The sequence below is a fragment of the Alexandromys fortis genome, unplaced genomic scaffold (assembly GCF_014885135.2).
Source record: "Alexandromys fortis isolate MF-2015 unplaced genomic scaffold, M_Fortis_MF-2015_v1.1 scaffold_8_1_9099942, whole genome shotgun sequence".
Lineage (NCBI taxonomy): Eukaryota > Metazoa > Chordata > Mammalia > Rodentia > Cricetidae > Alexandromys > Alexandromys fortis.
Genome location: NW_026067898.1, coordinates 9,014,260 through 9,036,358, shown reverse-complemented (window position 1 = coordinate 9,036,358; position 22,099 = coordinate 9,014,260). Strand labels below are relative to the sequence as shown.

At 37.4% G+C, this 22,099-nt stretch overlaps 1 protein-coding gene across 2 annotated transcripts in view; it reads right to left on the bottom strand.

Annotated features, from left to right (window-relative positions):
* The window catches only part of Atf2 (activating transcription factor 2), a 69,397-nt gene that overhangs the window by 2,738 nt on the left and 44,560 nt on the right, over positions 1-22,099 (bottom strand). The window contains exons 9-11 of one of the 2 annotated variants that reach the window (XM_050120108.1): positions 11,234-11,383; positions 9,105-9,311; positions 4,864-4,969 (exon numbers count right to left, since the gene is read on the bottom strand). In XM_050120108.1, coding sequence (XP_049976065.1) covers positions 4,864-4,969; positions 9,105-9,311; positions 11,234-11,383 — 463 coding nt within the window. Of the gene's footprint in view, positions 1-4,855; positions 4,970-9,104; positions 9,312-11,233; positions 11,384-22,099 lie in introns of those variants that run through there. The other variant, XM_050120102.1, reaches the window with a different exon arrangement.

Here is a 22,099-nt window from a genome sequence, read left to right as displayed (position 1 = left end):
AAACTGAATCTGGCTCCAGTAGGCAACTGTATGTGCAACAGGCCAAATGAAGGCAGAGCATCATCACACCTGCTAAACAGGGTCGGAGAAATGAGGCAGAGCCAGGTGGGTGCTGCATGTATTTAATCTCAGCACTCAGGAGGTAGAAGCAGACAGATCTCTGAGATCAAGGCCAATCTGGGTTATATAAGAGACCCTATCAAAAAACAAACAAAACAATAACAAAAGAGAGGCATCTCTGTTCCATACATCTGTAATCCCATGACACTCCAGAGGCAGCAACGGAAGGATTGCAAGTTTGAGGACAACCTGGGTTCTAGGCCAGCATGGGAGAGGCCAGAGTCTGGAACACAGCTGCTCACAGATATAACTAGCATGGACTGAGCTACACATCTAACAAACTAAGCTTTCTGCCTACCCGTCACCCCGATTAAAAGATAAAAAACAATTTATAACCACATGCACAAACGAGAAGAATATTACAAATTTTATTTTCGATTATTCCCTCTGCATTTACCAGACTATTTTTTTCTACCTAAATTTTCATCTCCTGCAGTCATGAATGATTAGAAAACCTGAGTTTAATGATGCATACATATGAGAATAAGTAATATTCAAAGACTAAATGTCACCAGCTGTTAGAGCTATACAAATTAATTGGGATTCAAATGTACATCCAGACAAAACCTAAGATACTGAAACAGGAAGCACTCAGGAAAGGGCATTCTTAAGTATCCGTGGAAACAAATTTAGAATAGCCCGACTTGAACAACAAACCTCTTACATCTTTATTTTAGTAGACTAGAATTATATTTGGTGAAAAATCTGATATCCAACAGAGACAGACATGTGTTAAACCTACAAGTTCTAGATACGATGCGGACACACACACTGGTCCTTCGCATCCACTGGGAACTTGTCAATGACACTGCTCATTCCTTTTTCACTGCGGTAACTCTTGGGATTTCTTTAATCTGCTCCTCAAGTTCTAGATTTATCACAGTGGAATATAATCCCTATAGCTTTGTTTGCTGCTATACAACATAAAATACCATCATACTAGACACATTCTTTTCATTTTTCCTTTCTTCTTTTAGGTTTTTAAAACAGGGTCTTACAATGAAGCCCAGAATTGCCTTAAACTCATGGCCAATCCTCTTGCCTCGGTGTTCTAGGTGCCGGGATTATAGGTGTGTGCTGACATGCCCAACTTGGATGCTTTCTATTTTTGGACTTAAAAATAAGTTTTAGTTAAGTGTTTTAGAAGGTATTCAGGCTTTCTAGTAAATATGAGAATGCAGACCAGCCAGCTGATGGACCTACTTCCTGTCGACAGCAGACTGCAATGGAGCAATTACCCCGAGATTTGTCATGGGCAGTGGGTGCCTTATAGAGGGAGGAATACTTGGCAAGTATAATGAGAATAAATAAAATTCCTCATTTTGATCATTTTCTGAAATAGAGAAGTTCTTACAGGATTTATACATCAGCCTCAAATCCATGTATTTTTAAAAAGCTAAATTTAAAATTGGTGAGATGCAATTCTATCTTTTTCATAATGTGCTGTGTAAATGCAAACATGTTTCCCTGAACCAAATCTGATCTCAAACTAAAAAAAAAAAAAACAAAAAAAAAACAAACAAACAAAAAAAAACTCAATCAAAAATCTTAAAAAAAAATACAAGAATCAGAAAACATACTCTAGGCAAAAATGAATACTGTAACACTTATAATTCTATTCCACCAATGTAACAGTGACAGTTTAAAGAAAATACTGGCAATAACAATTCAAGTGGAGAAAATATCAAAAAGCTGTTATTTCCCTATTATTCTTCTTCATCAAAACAACAAGCTAAGTCTACATGCTAGATTCTAGTAAATCATCAATCTCAAAGACAGAGAGGCTGATTGGTAATATGAGAAAATATAAAAATATATAGGAGAGAATGACTCAAAATCAAAGTTAAAGAAGTGCATATCTATAGACTCACAGAATAGTTTAAAGTACATCTTTAGGCAGTACAAAGAATTAACAGTTATTTATTCAGTAATTATAATTTGTGTATATGAAATACTTTTGCAACATATTATATCTGAACCTATGTCTAATTTTAGCAGCTGAGGGGAAAAATGAACAAAATAACCAAAAATACTAGAAAGACGCATATGCTGCCCTCAGAGAACCACTTTTAGTTTAAATAAGATGTTTGAAAATTCAACCCCTCTCCCTCTCTGATGTGTTTGAGCACATAGAAGCCAGAGGACATTTCTGGTAGTTGGTTCTCTCCTTCCAACCTGTGAAGACAGGGCACCCTTTCTTGTCTGTTGTGTGTACTACAGACTAGCTGGCTTCTAGTGTCCACATGTTCTCCTATCTCTTTCTCCATAGAAGCTTACCATGCACCCAGCTTTCTGATGTGGTTTCAGGGACAGAACTCAAGCTGTCAGGTTTGCACAGCACATGCTTTGCCTGCTCAGCCATCTTGTAAGCCTGGCAATCCAATTCTTTACCTAAGTTCCCTACCTATGTTCATACATATAGTCAATAATAAAATTTGCTGATATTCAATTCGGGCTCAAAAGGCTTCCTTCCAATTACAATTATACAGACAATAATATAATTTAAATTATACACGCTCATATTCTAGAGAATATGATTCATGCCAATAAGATCATGAACTTAAGTATTAAAAGTGCGTTGTGATTTTTTTAAGTCAAGTTTTATATTATTTAACAATTAGGGTGCTCAATACAAAGTTTTCCCATAACTGAGGGGTTTCTTGGGATGTGGTACACAGTACTGAATCTTGGTTAGACAATATTACAACTGCTAGTACTGCTACTTTTACCTAAAAGATTCATAATAACTTTAAGTTTCATTAAACCTAGCTTTCTTTTCACAAATATTTTAAAAGATTTAGCTGGCAGTGTAGTGCACACCGATATTGTGTGCTACATTCAGAGTGTGGAATTTATTTCTTCAAGATCTATTTGCCTAATCTCTGTTACCTTGATGACAGACATTAGACTTATATCAAAATTTAAAATAGAATTTTAAGCCAGACACGGTGGCATACGCCTTTAATCCCAGCACTCAGGAGGCAGAGGCAGGTGGATCTCTGCCTCAAACTGGTTTATATATAAACGGGTTTACAGAGAAAGTTCCAGGACATCCAGGGCTACATACATAGCGAAACTCTACCTTGAAAACAAACAAACAAAAAAACCAAACCAAACAAAATAAAACCAAAAACATAAAAATTGGTTTACATTTATTAAGCATATATTGTCTGCATAATTAAAATAGTTGAGATTATCCAATCAGTAATAAAAGATTTTAAAACTGTAGATTATTTTCAATTAAGTACAACGTAAGAGTTAATTTCCTTCTAATTTTACAAAATCATTCATTTAGTTCCTTGTAAATCATCAAAATCCAATGCAGCTTTCTTGCTGAAGAAAATCGTGTATGCATAATGTTGAACTCAGCAGCATCTATGGAAAATTATGCTCTTAAGTCAGATGGGAACCGTAATGGCCTCATCCCTACAGCAATCACAGTTAATACAAATACCAAACATAGTTCTATATGGTTCCAATTTACTCCACAATGTGTTTCACTGTCCTGTCAAAATAACTAGATATCAAATAACAGTGATTTATATGTTCAGAACAGACAAAAATCAGTATTCTAAATATATATGGCAAATGAGAGTAGCTACGTCTACTGAATCTCTTAAATTAAAAAATATTGCTCGTTTTGATGAAACTGCTTACAATTGACTACAAGTAAAGATGGTAGCCATTAAGTTTTATTGTAAGTACCTGAGGAACTGTTTGCATCCAATACAAAATGTTTCCTTCTTTTGAATTACTGACATCGGCAAATTAAAACGAAGTGGATACATATGGTTGAAACAATCTTCACATTTACCAATATCCTGAAATACCACTAAATCATAAAAACGGAAGGCCGTGGGTTATGTATTATAAATGTTGCCTAATGCATTCCCAGCTCTGTTATTTGTTAAAAATTTGTGTGTGGCGGACAAAATTGGCTATTTACTCAGGAGTAACAGCTGGTTCCAGCACTGTGCATCTTGTCAAGGAGGAGGACATTCGAGAAAGGAAAGAGCACAGTTAACCTCTACAAAGCTGGAAACTGAAGACTCGCTGGCACATAATTTATAAGCAAATAATTCCAATACTGTTCTGTTTTAGCATTTTTATGACTAATGTGACAGTACCACATAAAAACTCACAACCATACAAACACTGTCTAATGTTCACATTATCAGACAAAGAACAGTAGGATATATGATAGTATAAATGGAGAGTATATGGTTGAATGAAGACAGCGGACTAGAAAAATTCTCATCATGACTAAATGGGACAGGAAAGGAAAAATTGCTTGGCTCTGTCAATTCAAGACAAAGTGTTAACCTGTGACAATACATGACCACTGATAGTAAAGTGTGTACTTAAAAAAAATGTGTAGCTAGCCGGGCGGTGGTGGCGCACGCCTTTAATCCCAGCACTTGGGAGGCAGAGGCAGGCGGATCTCTGTGAGTTCGAGACCAGCCTGGTCTACAAGAGCTAGTTCCAGGACAGGTTCCAAAACCACAGAGAACCCACACCCCCCCCCCCCCCCCAAAAAAAAAAAAAAAAGTGTAGCTGACCAACAGTGATTCATAATGCCTAGAAAAAGCTAGAGGTAGGAAACTTTCCTTCCCAGCCCAGACTAAAATAATCTTGCAGAAACTGCTATTTAATTTAAGCACTACAACTGCAGCCTGCACTGTTTTACTGGCAGTCTGTCCTGATGCAGGCAGCCTAGGCTGTAGGTGACGGAGCATTACTCACTGTGATAGCCAGACTTCTTCTGCATGGCGGTGACAGGGCAGTCTTTATGAGCCAGGAGAAGCTGTTTCAGCTGCGCCACTTCATTTCTCAGCAGGGTGACTTCGCTCTGGAGAAGAAACCATCATTAAACACAACACATTTTACTACTTAAAGGAAGTGAGACTTCAGGTATGAAAACTGCATCTTTTTGGCAGATACAAGGGACATATGCTATTTAAATAAATTTAATCAATATATACATCAGTTTTGTGTTTTAGCATTTATACAAACATTTCTAGTTTAAAAAAACTGAAATCATATCAACACCATAACTGGCATTCTAGCTCACCGTTGCCATGGGAACCCTCATACACTATAGGTTACTCACTGAAGATCTTTATTTTACAAATATTATATGCTCTTTTGATTATCTGAAGACTTGAAAATGTCAGTAATTAGGATGAATTTTCAATGACTTCATTTAAAAATGGAAAGTTCATTCTGGAAATACAATTAAGCAAGTTTGTAGTTTATTCAAGAATCATGGATCATTAAACCTAACTGCTGAGCATTATCCTGGGCACTAGAGCCAATCAAAGTGGATATACTGTTAAATAGATTTGTTGCCTGTGATACTGACACCGAAATTTAAATGTTATGGTATTGGTGATCTGTTTTATTCCTTACAACAGAATGAGTACTTCTGTTGAGTTAGAAATACTATTGATTTAGTAAATGAGTAGCTTTAAAAAATTCATTATTAAAATGTTTCTTCTCATCTAGATTTATATTAATTCTAACCATCTAGGTTTTAACTAATTAAAACCTCAAAGTATTAACAGATAAGAACATTTTGCATACTAGCACACATAAAATTGCAGACACATAATCCACCAACACCTCTCTTTTGAGACAAGATATTACATCCCAGGCTGGCCTCTAAACTACAGCACTTCTCCTGCCCTAGACCTGTGTGCTGGGATTACTATTAAATGTGCACCACCAAACTCAATCTCCATTCTACCTCTTAAACCAGAAATCTGGTTGTGAAATATTTTAGCAGATTGGTCTTATTAGGCCTTCCTAAGTGACTGGTGGCAGAAACAAAATCTTGAGAACAAAGGTCAAGCAATCTGAAAAATGAGTGTGTGCAAACAGTTTCCCACACCCTACAACACTGGCAACATGTACTAAAGCATAGAACACAACTTTATGCTAGTATAACCCTAAACAGTAAAAGGTTAAAGTACATTTAGAATACTGCATTTAAGAATAGGTAGTAGGGGCTGGAGAGATGGCTCAGTAGGTTAAGAGCACTGGTTGCTCTTCCAAAGGACCACGGTTCAATTCCCAGCACCTGCATGGCAGGTGACAACTGTCTGTAACTCTAGTTCCAGGGGATCTGACACCCTCACACAGACATATATGCTGGCAAAACACCAATGCAATTAAAATTTTTTAAAAAAGAATAGGTGGCTGTAGATTCATCTCTAATAACCATGGCTTCACTGGCACTGTACTCAGGTAGGTTTCTAGTACCAGACATGGTTTCTCTCTTGTTAAGAGGGTCTTAAGTCCAAGAGCTGTTGGTCACCACCATGGTATGCAGGGTACTGCTGCACCAACAGGGTTACTGTGCTATCTGGTCACTGATGCAGCTTTTAAGTATCACAGCGGGGTTAAGGTAGTTGACGGCTGCCCTCCTTTGGAAGCACATATGGCATCTTCTGGTACCATGAGAACTAGTCTTCAGGGAAGCAGCATTTAGACTGGTTCCAGCTCAGGGATCTTTGGGCCCCTCCCTATTTCTGAAGTGCAATGAGGACTTACCTTCCACCTCTGGGGGTAGGGGAGTGTTAACCAAGGGCAAGAGCAAATAGACTGTTTTGTGAGTCTCTTGGACAGCCCTGGACAACAATTAAAAAGAGGGTGTATCATGTCTAATCTTAGTGATTTTGCTAGGTGGTCCTTGGTTCTTGGATGAAGTTATGCCCATCCAGATGAGAAAGGTTCATTAAAACTATGTATGTATATTCATACACAGAACATTATAGTTTTTTGGGTTATTTTTTTTTTAAATAGTTAAGAGTTTAAGCCCTTGTGGCTTTTCCAGACTTCCCCTCCCCCGCTGTTGTCCTGACTTCTCGTTCCCACTTCCTACATCAGAACCCTGTACACTGTCATCCCCTTTGTCCTCCTCCATCCTCCCAGCTCTTCCGCATTTATCTTCCTGCCTCTCCCTTAGGGGCTCCTGACTTTTCCGTTTTCCTGATCGGATCACTTGTCCCCTCCTAACCTGCTCTCTCACCCATCAAGTCTGACAACACAACTGTCTAGATGTTAGCTGAACAAGAATGACGCAGTGAACATGGAAACTGAACGGGAAAAGCCCCCAAGGCCTCAACTGAGGAAGGCTGCAGATGGGAGAGATGGTGTTCCTAAGGAAGAACATACCAATTGCTTGTCCAGTATCAAAGACTCTCCTCAAAAACATACACACAGGTAGCATTATACAGACTCAAAAGCTTGTATCTGGGAACATATATAGTATGTGCAGCAACAATTAGTTGAAAAAAAAAAAGAGGCCATGAATTTGAAGGAGAGTGAGGAGGGGTACATTCTGGCTTTGGAGGGAGGAAAGGGGAGAGATGTTAAAAAAAAATTAAAGGTTTTATTAAAAACAAAAAGACACATTTAAATCATTTTGTTAATATGAGTTTCTGCAAATATAAGTAATAGTAATTAATATTCTAACGGGTTTGACAAAGACTTTTTTTTTGGTCTATGTATAGATCAGTATGTATGTTTCATTTTATTTAAAAGAAAAGTTAATTTTGTTCTAAAAAACTGTGGAAGTTTTTGAGTAAAATTCATTTGCCATGATGATGATATTTACTAAATCCTAGTATATATTTGGAGTTTATGTTGCTTACTAAGTCATGATTAATCTGTTTTTCAAATTATTGAAATTAGATGGCTAAAAGTAAGTTTTGTAAATGACAATCTATTTATTCTAAAACAACCAAATTAATATGCAAAATTCAACAAAGACTTTAAGAATGTCTGTCTCACAAATGAAAACTTGTTATAAAACTTAGTTTAAGTAAGTGCTGTATGGGATGCTAATCCGTTTTCTAAGCATTTAAACAATTATATTTATGGCACACTGCAGATCAATTTAAGGAAGAAGTCAAGTGTCCCTCTTACTATGAGTTTTGTGTATATATGAAGATTTACTGAAAACTGGGAATGGATAATTCAAAAGATTGATCTAGTCACTTGCTATTTGGAAAGCTGAGGCAGAAAAAGGTCTTGAATTTAAGCAAGTCTGGGCAATTTAGTGCTCTAAGCTCAAATTCCTAAATAATAAAGAAGGCACTAGTGGCAGAGTAGAGGCCCTGACTTTCTACTACTGTTCATCTATGTAATAAACAACTACAGTTTGTTAACATTAATTTCCAGCTAATTGGTAGTTCAAAAGATACTACTAGAGAATGCTCACAATATCAAATGCAAAATTATGAAAACAGGAAAGAAAGAAGGAAGGAAAAAGGAAAGAGGAAGAAAGGAAGGCAATAAACACATTTGGTGCTACTTGATACTTTTATTAGAAATCTTACCAAAGACTTGAATGGGGAAGAAGCCTTAAAATCTTTATACCACACAAGGCCCTAAGAAATATATTTGAGGCACATCGGCAGGGCAGTATAAAATCATTTGCTCTGCCACTGGCCAAACTGTACCTGTTCTGTAGATAAACAGGATCCTTCAGTTTCCAAAGCTGTCAATCTGGTACCTTTCACAATCACTATCTTCACTTAAAATTAAAAAACAAAACACATACACACGCACAAAAACAGGAACAAAATAAAACTAATTCAAAGAAAGAATGACAAAACTGGCACGAAACAACTTTATGGTTAATATAAACCAAAAACAAACCAACAAAAACCGAACAACAAACCCCAGTGATATTTTTAAAGTTTTTGAGAACTTTACAAAGTTCAAGCAAGGTAATTAGGGTATTTGTGAAATACACAAATAAACAGTTACATACAACATTTCTTCACTGTGCCAGTGTTGAAAGTGGTATTACTTCATGTCATCATCCACAAAGGTTTAGGAGACCATGGTTTACTACGGAGTCCACACAGATGCAGTATACATCATGTCTTAAAGTATTTGAAGACTCATCTAGAGAGAAATGGAAAAACTATGTTCCTAACTAATAAACACAAGTAAGCTGCATGTATGCCCCTTACCTGCAGCTGGCCATTCAGTGAACTCAAGTCTTCTGCTTTCTTCTCTAAGGACTGAACCCAGACTTTCCTCTTTTGTCGGCATCTTGAAGCTGCTGCTCTATTTCGTTCCAGAAACTTTCTCCTTTTCTCATCAGGATCTTCATTAGCTGCTCTTCTTCGACGGCCACTTGTATTTTGGGTCTGTGGAGTTGTGTGAGCCGGAGAAGCCTGTAACAACATAGAGAGAAGCTTGTGACATTATTGTGTTGAGTAAATTAACACAGGCAAGGCACGGTATAAAAGGGAGAGCTGCTAACTATGCTATGAAACTTGATGATCATCACCAGTACTCTGGAACAACATGAAAGTCACTCTGTGGCTGAATTCCTTTTAAATAACTAAGCTATGTGATAGTGAAATGCTCAATGTGATGTACGGAGAATGTCTTCCTTAAAGCATCGGTATTACTGACTGCCTTGCTAAAGGACCATAGCAATGAAGGGACTAATGGCATTCTACTATACCCTATTCAGTCCTCATCAGAGAAGCTTCTTCCTGTAGCAGATGGGGACAAATACAGAGATCCACAGCCAGACAAAAGGCATGCATGTGCAGGGCTTGTGGAGTTTGCACCAGGTGGGGTCTTAAAGTTGAAAGAAATGGACACATACCCCCATCCCTCACCCAGAAGATACCTTCAATTGGCAGCCACTTGCAAATGAAAAATTAGTTTTCTCCAAGGGATTCTCACTGGGAAATCAAACCACTTAAGGGTAGGCTGCATGCCCAATAGTAGTGATTAACACAAAACAAACTCAAAGGAATCGTTGGAGGGTCTTTGTCTCATAATGTTAAGTCAGGGAATTCATTTTATTTTTAACTTATAGTTTTTTGTATATATTATGGCTTCTAGTTTGGGGTTTTTATGGGATTCCTATATGTATGAATATATGTGTCTCAGTGTCTACATGTGTTTCTTGTTCTTATTCTAATTTGTTTGCTTTTGATTTATCATATTATTATTATTATTTCTTAGATGACTGCTTTCTTCCTTCTTCTTTTTATTTTCTCAAGACAGGGTTTCTCTATGTAGCCCTATCCTGAAACACACTCTGTAGACCAGGCTGATCTCAAAACTGCCTGTTTGTTTCCTAATGAGAGAAAGAAAGGGTGTGGATACAAATGTGAGGGAAGATGGGGGAGGAATTGGGAAGAGTAGGGGGAAGGGAAACCATAATGAAAATTTATATGGAAAAAAAATCTATTTTCAATAAAATAAAAAATGCATGTGTATTTTAATAAACTATTTTTGTAAATGTTCTTTTTAACTGATTTTATACCTATTCAAACATTTGAAAACTAATCACTATAAGTTTACAACCATTTTTCAATTCTATTTTAAAATAAAATTTATTAAATATGCCAGTTTTACTAAAATAAATAGTTGTTTTTATAATAATACTTATTTTCCAGATAAGGAGAAGCCTACCGGACCTTGATTTTCATTAATGGTCAGCTTAGTTATCTTTGATCAGCCCAGGATATGAAACTTCAGTCACTAATCACCCTGTGTAGTAGTACACAGGGCTGTCCAATGTTAGGGACCCTCATCGCCTTACAAATTCCAAACTGTGCCACAGAATATGGCAGTGTGGGGGAAACAAACTCTTGAAAACGATGCTGAGGAAAGAGAACTTTGGACTATCAGCATGTGCTCAAAAGGAAAAACCTAAAAAATTATTTTATCTATTATTAAGTATATTTTAAAATAGCATAACCAAATAAAATGTGGATTTATGAATACAATAAGCTCAAGATGGGTTCGGTAGACATATCACCAAACTAATTTCTTACTCTACATACTCTTAAGAAATAAAATAATCATTTAACTTTGTTTAAATAACTAATACTAAAAACTGAGCATTAGGGGTGGTGATATGGCTCAGAAAAGGGGAGCTTACCTAGCAAGCTTGTCTAGCATGCTTGAAGTTCTGTATTCAATCTCTACCAGCACAAATAAATGCCAAGTTAAGATGGCTATATTCATATCATATGCTTAGAGACTACAGATAGATAAAGAAGCCGCATAAGCTGTGCTGTATTTTTCTTTCAAGGATGACCAGAGTGGCGAATGACAACATCACACATACCGGGGTTTCTGTAGTGGAGGTGGCGGGCTGCTGTAGGGACTGCTGGCGAGATTCTTCTGACTGCGTTCTAACCAATCCACTGCCATGGCCTTTTACAGTATCACCATTGGTAACTGGAGGGTGTTGCTGGGTCAAAGCAGCCTTTAATCTCTGAAATGCAAACACTATTTTGAAAAATGGCTCCTGTGTTACATGCAAGTCTAACTCTCAAGATATTCTTTGACTAACTAAAAAGATAGTATTCATCAAAGAACACATAAATACATTTGGATTTAAAATTTGTTTTCAATTCACTGGGTTATAAAAAATATCACTATGAAAAACTAGAACCCTGGAAAGCTTTGCTCTAGCACAACTATAGGATTTTATACTTTGTTGTACTTCATTCTGGGAAGACCTAAAAAACTGAAAATACTGTATTCAGTCTTGTTCAATTAAAACAAAAATTAATAAAGAACATCAACTCTTTGTATGTTTTCATCTACCCTCTCTAACCCTACGCCCATGCCCCTTTTATCAGCCTTTGCACAGATCCCAAGATTTAATTCTCTTCTTCTAGACAGGCCTATTTGATCTCTGCTTTCAGGTGCTTAGTATTTACTAGGATGATGACTGGATGTTGCATTTTAAGCGTATTTTATTTATTTGTGTGTGTACATACACCACATGCAGGAGGACAACCTTTTGGGAGTAGATCCTTTCCTACCATGGATTCCAGGGTTGGAGTACTTTTACCAGATGAGCCATCTCAGCAATCTGATGCTGCCTTTGTTAGGCTACTATGAGGATCTAAAATACTGAAGAATTTAAAATTTAAATTTATGGTTCTCTCCTTCCCTAGTACAAAGACCATTTCATACCACTTTTGGGATTTATTTATGCATATGTGTGAGTGCCTGCATGTATGTTTGTGTACTGTGTTGTGTGCCTGGTACCCATGTAGGACAAAAGAGGGCACTGGATCCCCTAGAATGGAGTTACAGGTGGCTGTGAGCTACAATGTGGGTGACAGAAACCAATCCAGGTCCTCTATAAGAGAAACAAATGCTTTTAACCACTAAGCCATCTCCCCAGCCCTGAAAGATCAATTTGTTTTACTTTACATTTTGCCAGTAACTGAATCAGATCTCAGGAATTTAAATATGAAAGATCCAGTGTTAGAATGATGCTTAAAAACAATTGAAGGTTTTTTTTTTTTTTTTTTTTTTTTTTAAATAAAGATACAACTTGAACTGGGCTTGGGGTATGCCTTTAATTCTAGCACTGGGTAGAGACAGAGACAGTTAAATCTCTTGAGTTCAAGGCCAGACTGTTTTATGCATGAAGTTCCAGGTCAGCCAGAGCTACATAGTAAGACCCTGTTTCACAAATGCTCAAACTCGAGAACACACACACACACACACACACACTGAATAAATGAAACTTGAACGAAGCTTATAAGAGAATTTCTATACATTAAATTATTTGTTAACCAACCAGATAATAAGCTCTTTAACAGCAGAGGTTGTCTTGTATATTTTTCTATATCCTGTTTTAGAAATAGTCCACTGATGAATAGAAACATGATTAATGAAGGGACTTCAGTGACCTAAGAGACCTAGAGCCATTATTGCTGACACTGTTCTTAATAACTGAGATGTAGCCCTTAAGCCTCAAATATGAGTCAGAGATAATTTTATCCTTCCCTCCTTTCTCACTAATAAAAAAATGAATCGAGGGCTTTGGAGGTACTATGCAATTATTCTACCACTGAGCTACACCTCAAGTTCCGCATTTTCTTAAGAGACTAATTTTGAATCTGGAGGAAAAGAGTTATCTATACACATGTAGATAGATGTGTGCGTGTGTGTAAGAGTCATGTTGTAGTTGATTTAGTGTTTGCTAGGTGTACATATAACTGCATGAGATGCTAAATGTTAAACAGATCATTGGCAATCATTACTCTCCTACTTTCTCTGATGATCTAAGCATAGCTGTTCAAGAAGAGCTTTTGAAAAAGTTTCCTAAACAATTCTAGAATTGCTTTCATTTATTCCAACTTAAATTCTACAAATATCCAAACTTTAGCAATTTCTTCATTATATAGAGCCCATATTCCATAAAAATGTCACCAGAATTCATCTGGGATCATGATTATGTCTGTGTATTAGTGGGCATTTCCTCTTTCTGTCAATCATTTTAGATTAGGGATCTGCTTTTAAAATGAAGTCGGCAGTTAAAGTTTCACTGGTGTATGTTGTGTGCAGTGATTTACTCATTGTATTCCAGTTCTCAGAGTTTCAAGCAACACGCATCCTGGAGCAGTTCACTCTGTCAACACAACACCCTGCTGCCTCCTGTCACAGCACCTCCATCCCTGCCCCTGGCTCTGCCAATCTGCTTTGTGATGCTGAGTGTTCTGTGTTATCCAAACTAACTATTATAGTAAAAAGCTGCACCCAGTTTATAACCACTTAAATCTGCTTCTAGCCTCTGTAAAGTACACTTGAGATTCATCTGTGCTATTTTATGATCAGTAATTCCCAATGTGTTTTTAATTGGAGCCTAGTCCCACTTTATAAATTAACCAACCATCATTTTACTCAAGGTCATACAGCAAATAAACTAGTTCAAATACTAGGTGTAAACAGACCTACTTTCCAAGTACACAATCTTCCAGGATACCTTTGTATACATTGTCCTTAGTATTACTAAAACCATGGAACAGAAAAGATCGTCTGAGACTACATGACTGAATTACTCAAATAAAAACCACTGGGAACTAAATGAGAGCCGTAAACATCAACACTGCCAACTCCTAATCCACGTCACCCAGATGAGGCATGTTTTTTCCTCTTTTCCAGCTGATTTTATGAATGACTAAAACACAATGTTTGCAAGGTTCTACCAACTTCATTGGTCAGCACACATATTGTTAAGCCTTATACAACTAAAATACAAATTTAGATTTAACTTTCTCAAACTACAACTGAACAAATCTTCAACCTTCAAGTCTTATTTAGAAAATTAATGATAATTTGCTTGTAAGAATCGAAGTGAAAATTAAACGTAACATGCAAAACTAACTAACCCATAAAGGGATTTCTCAAATATGGTTTCCTTATTTCTTTTTCATAAACAAATGTTTTGTGTGTATGCGTACACATGGGAGCACAGGTGGGGGCCAGGATAACTTGTGGGAGTTGGCTTTCTCCTTCCAGCAGGTGGGTTTTCTTTTTAATTATTTATTTATTTATTTATTTATTATATATACAACATTCTGTCTCTGTGTATGCCTGCAGGCCAGAAGAGGGCGCCAGACCCCATTACAGATGGTTGTGAGCCACCATGTGGTTGCTGGGTATTGAACTCAGGACCTTTGGAAGAGCAGGCAATTTTCTTAACCTCTGAGCCATCTCTCCAGCCCCCAGCAAGTGGGTTCTTGGAATCAAATTCAGGTGGTCAGATTTACTATCAGATGCCTTTATCCACTGAGCTATCTCATTAGCAGGTTCCCTGATTTGTTCAAAAGAGCTATAGAAGCCTGTAAGCTCTCAGCACAGGGGCAAAACTTGGGAGAGTTTAACTTAAACACTTTTCGTTTTCCAAATGTCCTTAGGAATCATCGGAAGCACTGCTGTGGCCCAGCAGTCTACACAAACGATGTGCAAGACCACAGAATACAGATGCAATCACTGGGTCCTTCTTTCTTTTTCTTTCTTTTCTTTCTTTCTTTCTTTCTTTCTTTCTTTCTTTCTTTCTTTCTTTCTTCTTTCTTTCTTTCTTTCTTTTTAAGAAATTAGAAATAATGTTAGTAACAAATACACAAAAATAAACTAACACAGACAGGATAATGCTGAATGGGAGGATTAAAACAGATCAGATGACTAACAAATCAGTAACTGACTAGAATCGGGAAAATTTTAAAAAATCTTCAAGAAGTAAAGGCAGAAAGATCAAAGCTGGAAAACAGCATTGTAGGTCATATAATCAGAACAGTGGAAGAAACTCTGGGGAGGTGGCCAAGCTTCAGATTTATGCCTTTCATCATTAGAATGTCAGATATCAAAATACAAAGAATAACACCTAAACTGTGCAGGGGTTTCATTTCTGGATAAAAAAATGTATAATGTATTCACAGGTTAGCTTAGTAAATTTTGTGAAGGGAAAATTTAAAAATGCCTTAGGTAGAAAACATCATAGAATTAAAAAGCATTTAAAGTTTTATAGTCAAGAGCTTAACTCAGAATTAATGAAATACAGTAACTACACATAAGGGAGTCTGAAGTACATAAACATCACTCTCCTGAATAATCTTTAGTAGGGTAAGTTACTACCACATAGAGCACTTACGGCAGTATCAGGACTCACTCATTATCCTCCCTTGACTGCCCTAGGGTACCCAGCACTCATCCAGTGAGGAAGCACTAATGTTGGCTCCATGCTGTTACACTGATTACAATGGGTCTGACTTATGAAGTGTGCTACGGGGTATAAACTACAAGACAGAGATTCTAAGGGTTAATTGACATTGCTCTGAATTGCCAATTTTAAAAATTACAGAAGTACATGTAATCTAAAAAAAACACAAAAGATTAAACAAGGTGATGAAAGTAGTAAACTTTCACACAACTGATATAAAGATATCTATAATTCACTCATATTCATTTTTACAATATTTTCAAGGCCAAATACCTTTGCTAAAATAATCAATGCAAACCTAAACACAGGGGACATTAGTTTTACAAACTGACCTTTGGAACTGGCAGAGATACAGAAATCAATCACCATGTTACAAGTGAAGAAACTCTCTGAGGACTGAAGTTTCTTCTCAAAATTATGGAATAAATTAGAACAGAGATAAAAGAAGAAATTCTGTTGACTAGTAATTCAGTATTTTAAACAATAGTTTTGCAAAAATAAAAGCTTTAGCCCAGTACTATCATATATTTGTTAAGTCCAAAGTAAGAGCAGTATTCCTCTCAAAAGAGAAGCTTAATGTTAAGTAAATAAAAACTGAGTAACTAGAGAAATGAAGGTTGAACACTTTAAATAAGATTTACAGGGTCTATAATCTACAACAAGTGCAACAAAGCCAGGGCATAGCTTTAATTTTAAGGTAAAGGTATTCCCTGTTTGAAAGAATAAAATGTATTTCGAAGAAGCAGACATGCGTGTTTGTGTTTAGAGTCAATTTTTAATGGTATAAATTTTAACTGCTATACTGAATTTTTCCTTAGGAAATGGTTCTGCCAGTTAAAGGATGAATAGTTTGTTGTGCTGACCATCTGATACACTCATTCTTCAGAGGTGTTTGCTTAAAAAATTGTTATTTATGTTCTATGTTTATGCAGCACCTGAAAATAAATGTTTATCACATCTGTCAAAATTTAGTAGGAATAAACTACTCTATCATAGTTCAAAGAAAAAGATAATGTGCTCTAGGAGCAATTTATGAACAAGTCAGATCCATATTTCACATGTGCCGCAGCAGCTCATCAGAGTGATAACCCTCCTTCTCCTGGGTGTTATCCTACCATCTGCTGCGGTAGTACTTATCTTTATTTTGCAACTAATTAACAGCATAATCTTCTAAATTCAGCAAGTTAATTATCATTATTGTGGTCTTTGCAGTATCATCAGTCCTCATGAAGTCTTGTCTTTCCACCCCTAGAGAGCATAGGAAAATGAAGTCGGTTGGGAGAGGGTCTGTTTCTTTGGTGTGGGCTCATTAGATGTTTGCTGATTAGCTCGGCATGCAGAGACAGGTCAGAAGAATTCTGCTGAACATGAGGTTCCACGCAGGGCCCAGCTAAGGTAATGTAGGTTTCTGAACATTTGCCAAGATGCACTCTGTCAGCTTTTAGTAGAAACCCCCTGCAGAAAGCCACTGGCTACCAACTGTGCACAGAGATATTTCTTGGTTTGTCACACAGGTCTTAAAGTCGTCACTCTGGAGGAACTCACTTTACTAAACCTAAACACAATTCCAAGGTGATTAACAGCTTACTCAAGGAATGGTGGGTTGTTTTTTTTTTTTAAATTATAAACATTCAGAAAAGTTCCATTATTAAAATAGCAATATAAAAACAAATATCTAGTGGGGCAGTGGTGGCCCACTCCTTTAATCCCAGCACTCAGAAGGCAGAGCCAGGCGGATCTCTGTGAGATGGAGAACACCTGGTCTACAGCATGAGTTCCAGGACAGCCAGGGCTACACAGACAAACCCTGTTTCAAAAGAACCTAAGTAAATAAATAAATAAATGGTTTGTGGTTTATGTGATTAATGACAAAACCCTTAAGTCTAAATTTCAAGAGAACTAGTGTAATTTTGTAGAAATTTACAAAGACTAAGAATTTTCCATAGTATTAAAAAGTACTCCAATCCTAAGATGGCTCCCTTAATTAAGATGTGTGCTTCCCTGATCCCCTATCCGACCTTCCTTTATCCCAAACATCCCGTTTCCCAAGTTCCCCCCAACCTCCCCCTCTCACTTTTCTCTCCCCACCTCCCCCTCCCCCCCCCCCCCCCCCCCCCCCCACCGCTCCCAATTTTTGCCCCGCAATCTTGTCTACTTCCCATAATCAGGAGGATAGCTATATGTTTTTCTTTGGGATCACCTTCTTATTTAGCTTCTTTAGGAGATCAAATTATAGACTCACTGACCTTTATTTATCTCTAGAAACCAATTATGAGTGAGTACATCCCATGTTCATCTTTTTGGGTCTGGGTTACCTCACTCAGGATAGTGTTTTCGATTTGGTGCTCCCAGGTGCCCAGGGCGATGTCCCCAGTTAGTTCCTGGGGCAGCTGAGGACAGAGAACCTGAAATGACCCTATCCTATAGCCATACTGATGAATATCTTGCATATCACCATAGAACCTTCATCTGGAGATGGATGGAGATAAAGACAGAGACCCACACTGGAGCACCGGACTGAGCTCCCAATGTCCCAAGGAGGAGCAGAAGGAGGGAAAATATGAGCAAAGAAGTCAGGACCACGAGGGGTGCACCCACCCACGGAGACAGTGGGGCTGATCTATTGTGAGCTCACCAAGGCCAGCTGGACTGCGACTGAAAAAGCATGGGATAAAACCGGACTCTCTGAATATGGCGGACAATGAGGGCTGCTGAGAAGCCAAGGACAATGCCACTGGGTTTTGATCCTACTTCATGTTCTGGCTTTGTGGGAGCCTAGCCAGTTTGGATGTCCACCTTCCTAGACCAGGATGGAGCGGGGAGGACTTTGGACTTTCCACAGGGCAGGGAACCCTGACTGCCCCTCAGACTGGAGAGGGAGGGCAAGAGGAGTGGGGGGAGGGGGAGAGGAGAGAGAGGAGGGGGGAAAAGGGGGACGGGGAGGGAAATGGGAGGCGGGGAGGAAGCGGAAATTTTTTTCAATAAAAAAATTATATTTAAAAAAATAAATAAAAAAAATAAAATAAAATATATATATAAAAAAAGTACTCCAATGCCGGGCAGTGGTGGCGCACGCCTTTAATCCCAGCACTTGGGAGGCAGAGGCAGGCGGATCTCTGAGTTCGAGACCAGCCTGGTCTACAAGAGCGAGTTCCAGGACAGGCTCCAAAACCACAGAGAAACCCTGTCTCGAAAAACCAAAAAAAAAAAAAAGTACTCCAATGTGGGTCTCTGTCTCTGTCTCCTTTCATCCCCTGAAGGTTAATATTCAGGATAGGGAAACTTGATTGCTCTTTGGGCTAACGAGGGAGGGGGACTTGGTGGGGGCAGGGGGAAGGAAATGGGAGGCAGTGGTGGGGAAGAGTCAGAAATCTTTAATAAATAAATAAAAACATTTTAAAAAAGTAACATTATAAACTTGAATATTTGTGAGTTTCTATTTATTTCTATATCACATTTTTTAAGTTTTCCCAAAACTTAAAAGTTCCTTAAAATGTTTTAAACATGTGAACTGCAAGTTTTAGCAAAAAACCGAAATATTTATATTGTATATCTGTAGTAGACACAAACATATATTATCTACCTATAGGCACTGGGTACCTAAAATTAGGGAGTTAGATCATCTGTGACCGTCTTCAGATGCAGACAGATTAAAATCAATGTAGTAAAATAAGCGTTTGAGAGATATGTAATTCAAACAATGCTTTAAAATGTTCAGACATGGGGCTGGAAAGATGGCTCAGCAGCTAAGAACACTGGCTGCTCTTCCAGAGGAACAGAACTCAGTGCCCAGCACCCACACAATGGCTCATAACAGTCTGTAACTCCAGTTACAGAGGATTCCATGTCCTCTTCTGGCCTCTTTGGGGGCTGCATACATGTAGTACATAAACATACATGACCTAAAACATATACGTAGGCAAAAAAACCTTGTACAAATAAAATATGAATGAATAAATAAATCATTAAAAAAGATGTTCAGATAATCGAAAGTCAGCATCACTACCAAAACAACAAAGCAAATTCCAACTACGCAGTGAAAGGGAGATTCAAGTGGGAGCTACAGACAGGTAAAGCCAGAATTACTTGCAGCATCACATAACGGATCTTGGTAGTGAGTGAGACTCAGACATTTGGGAAGCACAGATGTGGAGTTCTACCCCTGGTGCAGGAAATCATTTATTTGACAATTAAGACACTCCTGTACACTGGGACAGGAACTCAAGGCAACCTTCTTCAGATGGAATGATAAAACTATATGTGTGTTAAATCTTTTCAACTCCCAGGAACTTGCTAAATTGGATGCTGAATTTATGCCTTTCCTCGAAAATTTTTATTACATTTATTTACTTATTTAGTGTGTTTGTATGTACATATGCATGTATGGAGGTCAGAGAGCGACTTGTATAAGTGGGTCTGTCCTATCATGTAACTCCCAGGGGTCAAACTCAGGCCATCAGGTTTGATAGCAAACACTTTACCTCACTGACCCCTCTGGTCATTGAAAAGTCAATCTCAAATGTGTAAGTTGTACTTATTTGGTATTTTATGTTCTAAAAATATCTAAAGAAATTTTTTATATTGAATACCAGGTTATCCTTGGATTTCTTTCTTTTCTTTTGTTTTTTATTTGTTTGTTTTTGGTGGCAGAGTCTTGTTAAGTTGCCCAGTTAGCCCCAGGCTCACAATTCTGATTCAGCCTTTCAGTTCTGGGCTGAAACACCTGTGCCTCTATTCTTGAATTTCAGATTAAAACATTTAGATCGACAGGCTGATTTAGCTATATGATTTTAATGTAATATAAGGATATTTAAGAAAAATCAAATCTCACTATATTAGCAGCTATTAGAGAACTTAGGAAAGTTTCTTAGAAAACTGAGGAAAGAGGTACTGAGTTTACAGAAGGAATACAACATAGTTTAAATCAAGTACATCTTAAAACTTTAAAAAAGCAGCCGTTAATGTAACTGTGCTTCAAAGGTGCTTTGAGAACTTTCAGAATTGTTTTCACATCTGTAACTTTGCTGAAGAGATGGCTCAGTGGTTAAGAGCACTGCCTGCTCTTTCAAAGGTCCTGAGTTCAATTCTCAGCAACCACATGGTGGCTCACAGTCATCTATAATGAGATCTGGTGCCCTCTTCTGGCCTTCAAGCATACATGCAGGCAGAACACTATACATTAAATAAATCTTTAAAAACAACCCAACCAACCAAAACCAAAACATCAAATCTATAACTTTAATACATGTAAAATTTTATTGTGTTTCAGTGTAAATTGTTTTTAAAAGCTGTCCCTGAATTATATTTTTTGTGCACAAAAGTCATCATGAATGGCATCGATATAACAAAACCCAAATATCTCATTTGTAGGATACAATCCTAATGCTCTGGGTGTTAAAAACAAATCAATAATTCCATTCCAGATGATAGAATTCTAGACTGTCTCGTGATCACTAGAAATGTATCCAAGAAAAATCTCAATTTTGACCATTTTGCTTGGTGATTGTCTTAGTACACATGAAATATTTGTTAAATAAATAGTAAGGGACAGAAATAGCTGTAGAGCAAATGCTTGACGATCCCCAGAGACAGCTTCTCACAAGATTAAAATAGAAACCAATAAGAAACTAAGTGGAAAGATCCCCAAATACATGAAAATTATACATTTCTAAATAACCCACCTGGCCAAAGAAAACATAGGGGAAATTAGAAGATTCATCATGATGAAATTGAAGTATATCAAAACTGATACAAGAAAATTTTATAGTTATAAATGCCTACAATAAAAATAAAAATTTCAATAAATGACATAAGCTACTCCTGTAAAAAGCTAAAACTTAGAAAAAAGGGAAAAAATAGCACAAGACTACAAACACAGCCTTAAGAAGAGTAAAGCGACTGAGCATGGCGACTCACACCTGTAACCCAGCACTTCCGTGGGAGGCTGAGGTAGACAGACTGCTTCAAATTTGAGTCAACTTGAGTTTTAGGCCAGCCTGGGTTATAAAGTAAGAACTTGTCTAAAAAAAAAATCAAGGTGTAGATTAAGAGAAAAACTTATAAAAATAAATGGGATGTAGCTCAGTTGTCAGAGGCTTGTCTCACATGTACAAAATTCTGAGTTTGATTCCCAGCATCATAAATGCACCTGCTTATAATTCTAGCACTTAGGTGGTAGAAGCAGAAGGATAAGACATTCAAGGCTATCCTTAACTACAGTTTGAGGCCAGCCTGGGCTACATGAAAAAAGGTTAAATATGTATCGGACTTAGCAATTTTGTTTTTCAGGTATTTGTTCAAGAAAATATAAATAATCATGCCCACAAAGAGACACATAAGAATGCGTGTGGTGGCTGGGTCTGAGTATAGCTCAGTGGCAGGGACCTCGATGAGTATTTCTGTCTCTATAAATGTAGAGACACTACAAGACAAGAAAACGAAATGTACAAATGTACATAGTATATT